This window comes from Ailuropoda melanoleuca, chromosome 9, assembly GCF_002007445.2.
Source record: "Ailuropoda melanoleuca isolate Jingjing chromosome 9, ASM200744v2, whole genome shotgun sequence".
Classification (NCBI taxonomy): domain Eukaryota; kingdom Metazoa; phylum Chordata; class Mammalia; order Carnivora; family Ursidae; genus Ailuropoda; species Ailuropoda melanoleuca.
This window is the reverse complement of record NC_048226.1, coordinates 5,251,195-5,261,725: the sequence shown is the minus strand read 5'-3', so window position 1 is coordinate 5,261,725 and position 10,531 is coordinate 5,251,195. Positions and strand designations below refer to the sequence as shown.

Below are 10,531 nucleotides of genomic sequence, written 5' to 3'. Positions count from 1 at the left end.
CTCCCGCGGCGCTCCCCGCCGCCGCCCCGGGGCGCCGGCAGCGTGGCCGCAGTGCGCAGCCGCAGCCCGGGCCGGATCTCTGCGCGCTGCGGAACCTCCGTGAGGGGCGCGCAACTTTATTTTTCTGGATCTTACTAGCGTAAGCGCGTTGCCAAGCGGTAGTAGAAACATTCCTCCTCCATTTCAGGCGCCGAACGGTGAAGCCCACTTTCCGGGCCCGCCCTGTTCTGCTCCGGGTCGCCTTAGCTTGATGCGGCTACGCTTCTCAGGCCAGGGGGTGCTGTCTCCCGTGGGTGCCCTGCATTGATCGCGATCCCCTTCCGTGCTTGTCACCCCGTCCACAAGACCTCATTTTCGTGGTGATTCTCCTTTCACTGGGCTTCTGGGTGGTTCGTAAGTTTGCAGCATCATAAACCATACCGCAGTGAACGTCTCCATGAATTCCACAATTTTCTTTTTATAGTATTACCCTAGGACAGATTGGCAGCAGTTAGGTTACCTGGGCTTTAAGGGTAAAGACCGATGTAACCGAGCATACTTGGCGTTCTGTTGCTTCCCCAAAGGATTGTGCTGTTGATGACAAACTGTTGAATATTGCTTAGTTTTTTGTTTGATTAAAGCTTTCGTTTGATTTAAACTGTCATCTCATTGTTTTAACTCCCATCTCTTTGATCACCGCGAACATTCTAGGTTTATTTATGAACTGAAAGGCCTGGTGCTAGGCTGTTCAACCTAGGCTACGTTCATGGTCCCCTCTGTCTCTGTGTTTTGCCCTGTGTTCTCGGAAATTTATCTTCCAACCTTTCCATTGAATTTTTCGTTTTGGCAATCATAATTTTCAAGAGCTCTTGTTTGTTCCCTGGTGATTTTTTTTTTGGTGATTTTTTAAAAATCGGCGTATAATTCAGTTTATGGCACAAGTCTAAAGTGTAAGCTTAGTTTTGATGAATGTATGCACAAGGATAATCACCACTCAGATCAAAACAAAACATTCCCATCACTCCCAAAATGTTCCCCTGTCAAGAGGTCAGCAGTCCCTAAGCACAGCATGGTGGCTAGCAGGACCATGAGAGTCACTATGGAAGCTGCTAGGTGGACCTGCCACATTTCTGTAGCCTCAGCCAGTAAGGAGACGGCAAGCCCCCGTGGATTCAGGTCGCTTTCTACTCACACAGACAGCAAAAGCAAGACCAGCATGGTGTCAGCTTTCCCAAGCCAGAGGACAGGAGTGAAATGGAGGGACAGATGATAGGCAGCGAGGTGGTAGGTCTCTCTGAGGCTAAGGAGCCAACTCAAATGACAATCGGACACTTTCACGGCCTGCAGCTGCACTCCAAGGAGAGGGAGGGGCCAGGTGGAAAGCCCTGCGCTCAGATGAACTAGGAGGAGGGATGAGAGAGGGCCTGGTGGCATGTCCCCACACTGTCAGGCTGCTTCTTTCCTCTGGCGCCAGGGAGAATCATAATGCATTCAGCCAAGACTTGGGTGGTTCCGTGGTCAAGCCTCACCTTTGTGGCTTATCGGGAGCTGGGCAAGGGCATCAGGGCGCTGTGTCCGAGCTGCTTCCTACAACTCTACTTCCTGCCACGCCAACCTTTCATGTATCCAGCTAAGAATTCTTCTCAGGAGCATAGCCACTCCATCGGAGAGCTAGTTGTACTGATGGGAGCTTGGACCAAATCCTTTCCATTTGTCTTAACATCGGATGAGAGCGACCGCAACTGTGCTTCCCAGTAGCATGGTCAGGCCCACGTGGAGGACCGACCACAGCCAGGCTCCCTACTTGGAGCCAAACCACGATGTCCCAGATGCCACTGGGGATCAACCTTAGAGCCAGCCAGTTTATAAGTCGAGAGATAGATTACTCCACCTTCCCTTATTCATTAATTCGAGTGCAGCAAGAGGTGTTGGGAACTGTGACTATGCTGCCTTGACTGGCCAGCACGAAGCCCAGAGCAAAACAATTGTGCTACAGACTTCAAACTGGCCTGTGTTTGGCAGGCCAGCAGAGGCCTAATGTGCTCAGGTGTAACCAGGGCGGTAGGAGAAGCACCAGGTTCGGATCCCCCATCCCTGGCTCTCTTTTGCTGCTGTAGTTTCCAGGGGCCTGGTTTCCTGGAAGTAGGGATGTGAGGGGAAAAGAAAAGAGTAAAGGGGACTGAATATGGGATTTGAGTCTCTTACAGCCAGTTGAGGCCTCTTTTCTCCTTCTCAACCTTATAAACACTACTTGGATGAGAGCCGCCCTTTCCTGGAATTGCCACGTTCAGAATTCACACTGCCTTGTCCCAAGGGTGGACTCTACTGGGAGCTGAGCTTCGGTCATCTACTTACCTTTTTTAGTTTTTCCTTTAAGAGTACATTTCATCTTTCATTGGCACCTGCTAGCTGTCGGTGATACAGGGCATGAAATGTCCAGGGAATGCGGCAGGTGGTTACCCACTGCTCAGTGCTCTTGGCTGTAAAAGCACCACTGTCTGATTGGATGTGTTTGGAGAACCCAAATGTGCAACATGGCCCATTTAGGAGTCTTTAAATGGTATGGCCCACATCTGCCATGCAGATGGGAAGTGTTATCCATATCTGGAGAAAGCTGCCTATTAGCAGTCATTGCCCAGCAGTGCCATTGAGCAGAAAGTAGGAGATCCATGTCGCCTATTTGTCACAACCAGCCAGGTTCAGTGCCCCAGACTACATGCCCCAGAGTTCTGTCACTCCACTGTGTAGCTAGTGGTCCAGGCATATTAGCCAGGCCCTGAGTTACAGATGTGCGGCCATGTCCTGGGTGATAACGGACCCAGGTGGCTGTAGTTCTTACCTGGGTCATACCCCAGCTTGTTGGTTCCACTGATGTTCATGGTCAAAGGGTCCTTTTCTACGGGTAGCCTGTATTAGTCAAGATTCTCCAGAGAAGAACCAATAGGATGTATGGATGCGCATGCATGCACGTGTGTGTGTGTGTGTGTTTAAAGGAATAAGCTCACGCAATAATGGAAGCTGGCAAGTCAAAAATCTATAGGGTAGAGCAGCAGGCTGGAGACCCAGAGAAGCGCTAATAATATACTTCAAGTCTGAAGGCTGTGAGGCTGGAGACCCATGGAAGAGCCAATGTTGCCGTTCACGTCCAAAGGCCATCTGCTGAATTCCCTCTTTTTTTTTTTTAAAGATTTTATTTATTTATTTGACAGAGATAGAGACAGCCAGCGAGAGAGGGAACACAAGCAGGGGGAGTGGGAGAGGAAGAGGCAGGCTCATAGCAGAGGAGCCTGATGTGGGGGCTCGATCCCATAACGCCAGGATCACGCCCTGAGCCGAAGGCAGACGCTTAACCGCTATGCCACCCAGGCGCCCCTGCTGAATTCCCTCTTGACTGGGGGAGGTCAGTCTCTTGTTCTCTGCAGGGTTTCGGCTGATTGGATAAGGTCTACCCACATAATGGAGGGAAATTTGCTTTACTCAGAGACCATCAATTTAAATGTCAATTGCAACTAAAAAAGCCTTCACAGCAACATCCAGAATAATGTTTGACCACGTATCTGGGCACCATGGCTCAGCCAAATGGACACACAAGATAACCATCATGCTTTCCCGTGGGTTGTGAACAGGGACATGTGTTCCACGCAATCTGTTGTCATATACTCTTCCTACAGGAGTTAGGATTGGCAGCAAATCACAGGGGAATTCAGGTAGTCCCGTGGCATCGCTGTAAAGGTGTATTATAACCCAAGCCAATGAAGGCAAGATGATTTCCATCTTTGGATGTAGTGGGATGCAAAAAAGGGCATTGGCAAGCAATGTCCACCACCACATCCCAGGTGTCTGCAGTCTGTGCCATGAGCTCTGTGACTTATAATAATCTGTGAGGCTCCACAGGCAATTGGCCTTTGTTAGTGCCACTCAGGGCTATTATAAGGACATATCAGGTCCTTGAGCACCCTTAAATCTACTAGTTCCTTCATCGAGACAGTAATCGCCCTCCTCATCCCCCTATCCTGCTCTGCTTCAGGGTAACCATTTGGCTCCATTAGAAGAGGTGACCACTTGTCCCCTATCCTAATGACCAGTATCCTGATCGTGACATTTCCCCATCGGGAACATCCCTTGCAATCAAGAGACGGTAACACACATACTCAAAACTTCCACATACACTCAACAGTATTTGTCATAACCACTCGGGTGTGCGTTGGCTCAAAAGGGCTCACCCCAAAACTATGGCAATCCAGTGTTCAGTTCGTCCAAATCTAGTAAGGGTAAGCTTTCAGCCATGCCTGTGGGTATGTCCCAGTATCACAGCAGCCCACAGGAGGCCTGAGAGGCTTTGTGAATTTTCGTTGCTCTGTTTTCTAGTTCACTTTGACCACCACATAGGGTCCTTGGTCTCCCCTGGGGATGAAAGGACCTTCGCCTCCAAACCCAGTTTGTCTATGAAGGGGGTCAAGGATAGTGCAGAGTGTTGGGTCAAACCACAGTCTGAACAGCACAAATCTCAGCAGGGAGGTCAGGACTTTCTTGGTGTCTTTCCTGTCTGCTCACAGGACACGCCAAAGCTGGCCCAGTTACGGCCCACATCTTTAAGTCCCGTGGCGTGATAACCAGAGAGACTTTTTTTGTCACAGTAAGATTATCACTTTCCTCTTTTGGGAACCCCTGGCACAGTAGCCAGGTCTAAATGGCCTGGTTTCTCCCTGCTACCTTGGCCTAAGATGCATTATCTTGGCCTTTGCCAAGGCTTCTATTCTGGAAAAATTATCATGTGGTAGCTGAATAGTTTTCTGGAGACATCCTCAGAGAACAGGAGAAGGCTCCGTTTCTCCTGCAGCTTGGTGGTGTCAAGCAAATGTTCGAGCTGACTCTGGGTGACTTTTTTGTTGTCTGGGCACTCATGATCTCCATTATGAATCCAGGCCGAGGTGACAGGAATTCATCTTGGATAGGCCACCATTTCATTACAGCTGTGAAGACCCACTGCACAAGCCCTGATTTATCTTTTTATTTTCTCCTCCACATCCATGACATTGGCCAGGATGGTTGCAGCCAGGGGGCCTTGGAGCATGGGGTCAGTTGTGAAGTACCGAATGACTTCCATTCCTTGTCAGCCTGTGGACCTTGCGTAGTACCCTCATTTGCTAGTCAGATGAGCCATGCCTCTGTGGTTTCACTGGACTTCTGTTCAAATCTCTAACTTCCCTCCTTTCTCACTCATTGTAAGAGTGGGTCCCAGCACATTTCGGAGTGGCGGACTGCCCTTGATCACCAGGTAGGGTCCTATCTGTAATTGCTATGTGCTTTCTTCAGCTCTGCAAGAAACTCCCTCTTTGGCTTCTAACTCTAAACACCAATGGATGGGGCTCCTGGCTGGCTCAGTCGGTAGAGCATGTGACTCTTGATCTTGCGGTTGTGAGTTCGAGCCCCATGTTGGATATAGAGATTACTTAAAAATAGAATCTTAAAACAAAACAAAACAAAACCCAACACTCATGGAACTCATTTGGGATCAGGGATGATGGTCAAAGACACCTGTCTCTGACGTCACCACATACGTCAGCACGAGGTGGACAATAAGTGAGGCAGAGCTCTCTCCCGTACTTGACCTGACAGTCCGTAGAGCCCTGTCTCTTCTCCAAAGAGGGATTGTGGCCTTAGCCCCACAGTAAGTGCCAGATTGGTCAGGTGGTCAGGCAGTGCCTGAGCACAGTGTGGAGGCTAACAGGGCCACAGCGGTCACTGTTGCAGTCACAAGGCCCATAGGCTGCCTCACATCATAGACTCAGCCAGGAAGGAGACGACAAGCCCCAGTGGATCCAGACAGCTTTTCACTCACAGACAGCAGCATGGTGCCAATTTCTCACACCCCTGGTTCCACAGGATGACATCGAACTGGAGGGACGGGAGGGACCAGGACAGGAGGTCTGGTGGTAGGTCACTCTGTGGTCAGGGAGCCAACTCTGAACTATAGCCAAACAGCTACACGGCCTCAGGCTGCTCTCTACAAGGAGGCGGGGGCGGGGGGGGGGCNTGAAGAGCCCTGCCCTCAACCGACACTAGAGGGATGGGAGAGGCACGGCGTCGTGGAGGTCTCCACAGATGCGGAGGCTCCTTACCGGGCTGCTTAGGGCCCCCTGCTCCAGGAGGAATTGTAGTGCCTTCTGTCAAGACTCAAGTCAGACACCTCCAGCCCCGCCTACTCAGCCTATGTAGAGACGTGCGAAGTTGTAAGGATACTGTGGTGGGGCTGTGACCCTGCACTCACACCTCCGCCCGTCAGTACACCTCAGACCCAACCACGAGGCTGACTTCTATAGCTTAGTTTTGCCTGTTCTTGAACTTCATAAAATGGAATCATAAAAATGCACTCTTTGACATCTGGCTTCTTTCCTCAACATGTCTTTGAGGTTTGTCAATGTTGGTGCGTGCACCAGTGGTCTGTTCTTATGGCCATACAGACATTTGGGTCATTTCCAATTTATCCTGGTCCTAACTTTGCTCTCCTTCTGAAATTCCCATCACTCATATACTGGAATCTCATATGTTTCTTAGGCTCTGCTTTCTCCATTCCTTTTTTTTTTTTTTTAAGACTTTTTTTTACTTGAGAGGGGGTAGAGGAGGGGCAGACGGAGAGGGAGAAAGAATCCTTACGCAGACTCCCTGCTGAGCACGGATCCCAGTGCAGGGCTCTATCCCACAACCCGGAGAACACGACCTGAGCTGAAATCAAGAGTTGGATGCTTAACCCACTGAGCCACCCAGGTGCCCCTGCTTTCTCCATTCTTTTATTTTTTCTCTCCCTGTACCTCAGTTTAGATACCTTCTATTAATCTATCTTCAAGTTCACAAATTCTGTCTTTTGGTGTGTCCAATCCCTATGGTTGTGACTTTACCCTTCAGTACTATGAATCTTTATAAAACCCATGCAGGAGCACATAATCCCAGAGATAGCACTTTTCAGTTCTACCTGCTCCTTTAGTTCTTTTTAAATAGATTCAGTTCTGCTGAAATTCTCTATATTTGTACCTGTTTTCTTTTTTGGAGTTAATATATTAATCATAGTTACTTTTAAGTCCTTGTCTGTCAACTCCAATATTGGGATCATCTATGGGTCTGCTTCTATTGTTTCTTTTTTCTCTTGTTTATTGGCTCCATTTTCTACCCCCTTTTGTGCGTGTTTTATAATTTCTGATAGTAGGTTGCATGTTGGGTATAAAAGAAGGGTAGACTGAGGAACACTGAATAATATATAGAATTATTAAATCACTATATTGTATACTTGAAACTAATGTAACATTATGTTAACTATACTGGAATTAAAATTAAAAAAATATATAATAACCTTAAAAAAGAAAAAAAAGAAGAGTAGGACTTCAGACTATTTAATTCCTCTCCCCTATCCCCCATCCCAGGGGAGCCAGTCACCTCAATGTAATCAAGCATTGAGCTGAGTTGGGGCAGAGCTATAGTTCTGGTAAAACTCAATCCTTTTCTGGATTGTCCCTGTCCCTTAGGATTAGCCCTCTTGGATTTGGGGTTGAAAGCCTAGCCAGCCTCTATCTCCCTAGTCCTTCAAGTACTCTTTTGAGATTTTGAGGTTAGCTCTTCAGCCTCCCAAACCACCCAGGCTCAAAATCTGGCCAATATCCTAAGTGGGGAGACTAGTCATTGTTTCAGCCCCTCTCTCTCTAAACACTGCAAGACTCTGGGACTTGCCTTTCCAGCCCAGCCAGTGCTCAGCTGCCCACAGTGCTCCAGAACACAGCAAATGTTCCATGGGGAAAACTGGCTTGGCATTCCAGGCTCCTCTAGTGCCCAGCCTTCAACACGGTCCCTGCAAGAACCACAAACTATTCGTTTCTCTTTTCCCCAGTAGAAGCTCCCTGTTCAGGACAATGCTGGTCACTGGAGATGCCCCAAATCAATGAGTGTCTCGGAGAAGAAAATAACCACCTATCATCAGTTGACCTCGGTAGGTCTCTCTCCCCCTGGAAATTTTTTTCATCTGGTTATTCCTTCCACCACTCCTCATTCTCTTTAAAAATTATGATTTTTAGGGTGCCTAGGTGGCTCAGTTGGTTAAGAATCTGCCTTCAGCCTTCAGCTTGGGTCATGATCCCGGGGTCCTGGGATAGAGCCCTGCATCAGGTTCCCCGCTCAGTGGGGAACCTGCTTCTCCCTCTCCCTCTGCCTGCTGCTCCCCCTGCTTGTGCTCACTCACTCTGTCTCTCAGAAATAAATAAGATCTTTAAAAAAATTTTTTTTAAATTAAAAAGATGATTTCCATCTCGTTTCCTTCTAACTGTTTCAACGGGAGCAGTGGCCTGTGGAGACCTACCACATCCCACCCAGAAGCAGAAGTTCCTTGGTTCTGCTTTTTATCACTTCGCCTGATAAAGACTTCTTAGTATTTTTTCTTAATCGCACTCTAACTTGATTTCCTCTTGTTTACACCAGTTATAGTGTTTTTATCTCCTTCAAAAATAAATGTGAACTGCTTTCTCGAGGGATGGCCATTTTACCTCAAAGCTCTTGTTGCCTTGTTCTCTGGGGCGAGGGATGTTTCCTGGTTTCTGTCTTTCAGTTTGTTCACACCTCTTTGTCTTCTTGCCCTTCTCTGGAGCTGCTGGGAAAGTTTCTGATGATTTTATAGATTTCGGGGGGGCCTTTCCAGGCTTAGAGGAGGAGCTAAGGGCTCCCTGCTCTGCTACCCCATTGCTCAGTAGACTTGTCTTGACGGGTGAATTCCCTGGGAAGCATGTTCCTTCTTTTCAGTCACCCTGTGCCCTTTCGGGGAAACTCACTTTCCCTGACTCCCCTCCCCTCTCCCCTGAATCTCTGAGGACTGTCGCACACATCATGGCATCAGCTACTCCCTAACCTTTGTCGGCTAATGACTTTCCACCGTCAGTGGCCAGCCTTTGCCTCCATCTGGGCTTCTCAACGTCTTTGTCACACCTACATCCCCACAGGCCCCTGAAAGGCAACGTCTCCAAACTCCCCACTCTTCCCGCAGCTCTGCTCCTCTGCCTGTGACCCTCTTTCAGGAAAGACCCTGCCGCGTGTCAGAAGCCTGTGAATCGTCTCCTTCTTCCCCATGGCTCGCATCTGGGGGCTACGTCAGCTCTGCCTGGTGAACACTGCCCGTCCTCCCCCTTCCCCGCGGCCACAGCACGGGCCCGATCCCTCCTCGCACCTGCCCTCCGGAGGAGCGCGCATGCCACGAGCACTCAGTGGGCACAAGTGGTTTTATTAGCCCCGCCTGGAAGGGGAAGGCCCGGCAGGCGCCGGACGGCACGGCCGACCGGAGCTACATGGCTGCCGGCAGCATGGATGCCAGTGGCCGGGGGCCAGGACGGGGACGAGCCCTCCGACGGCGTGGGCCAGACCGCGTGCAGGTACGATCTCGGCTTGAGAAGGGGCCCGGCCTCACCGATGCCGCTTGCGGATGCTCTGCAGCTCCTGGTAGATGGCGCTGAAGCTGGGCCGCTGCCCGGGCTCGTAGGCCCAGCACTGCTCCATGAGCCTGAACACGGCGTCGGGGCACAGCTCGGGGCAGGGCAGGCGGCCCCCTGTGGGGACGAGCACCGCCCGCCAGCTGTGAGGAGCGGCCGGGGACGGGCAGCCTCGGGGGCATTCGGGGAGCAGTGGGGGCTGCTTATGAAGAGGCACCGTTCTCAGGGCGCCGCTCTTCCAGGGCCCCAGGCTCACAGAGGTTCTGACCTCGGTCCCACTGTGGGCCAGCCGGTGAGCCTCTGCAAGCCTGTTCGTTGGGTCTGTAGAAGGGACGTGTTCAGCCCTCGCCCTCGCTATGAAGGGGAAGTGAGCTACGCCGGCCTGGCACAAAAGGGGGCTGGTTCGGCGGCGGCATGTACAGGAGGACTCTTGCTCTGCCCTGTGGGGCCGTCAGGGGACCCGGGGGAGCCCGGCCGGGCCCTGGGGAGGCGGTGTGGCTCTGACGCGGCCATCATGCGGGGATGCCTTACCCTTTTCCACAAATTCCCGGGTCTGCTGATTGCTGAGGTTGGGGTAGGGGGAGGCCCCCAGGCTGAAGGTCTCCCAGAGCAAGATCCCGAAGCTCCACACGTCGCTCTCAGAGGAGTAGCGTCCTGCAGGGAGGGAGGCGTGAGCGGGCCGGCCACCTCGGCTGGCCAGAGTGCGGGCCCTGGCTTCCGGGCCGCCGGACTGGGTAAGGCCCAGGTACCGTAGTTAAGCGCCTCCGGGGCTGTCCACTTCACGGGGACTTGTCGGAGGCCCCCCGAGGCTGCATAGATCCCATCGGCTTCCTCCCGGGACATCCCAAAGTCACTGATCTTGAGGACGTTCTTCTCGGTCACCAGGCAGTTCCGGGCCGCCAGGTCCCTGGGTGGGCAGGACAGCATCTGTGCGGCACCTGCCCGGCCCGGCGCTCCGGCCACAGCCGGGGACAAAGCTGCGCCCCACCCCTGGGTCTCCTGGCTCACAGGGATAGGCAGCTGCCAGGTCTGGAGCACATGTCTGGCCTGAGGGGAGGGGCAGGATGCCAGCGAGGCCTGGCGCTGGCGGG

At 51.5% G+C, this 10,531-nt stretch overlaps 1 protein-coding gene across 2 annotated transcripts in view; it reads right to left on the bottom strand.

The window, feature by feature from the left end:
* Positions 1–9,215: 9,215 nt before the first annotated feature.
* FES (FES proto-oncogene, tyrosine kinase) overlaps positions 9,216–10,531 on the bottom strand; it is a 9,659-nt gene continuing 8,343 nt past the window's right edge. For both annotated transcript variants that reach the window (XM_034667860.1, XM_034667859.1), the window contains 3 exons: positions 10,190–10,347; positions 9,972–10,094; positions 9,216–9,557 (listed from right to left, as the gene is read on the bottom strand). In XM_034667860.1, the coding sequence (XP_034523751.1) occupies positions 9,415–9,557; positions 9,972–10,094; positions 10,190–10,347 (424 nt within the window). In that variant the 3' untranslated portion in view covers positions 9,216–9,414. The remainder of the gene's footprint in view (positions 9,558–9,971; positions 10,095–10,189; positions 10,348–10,531) is intronic.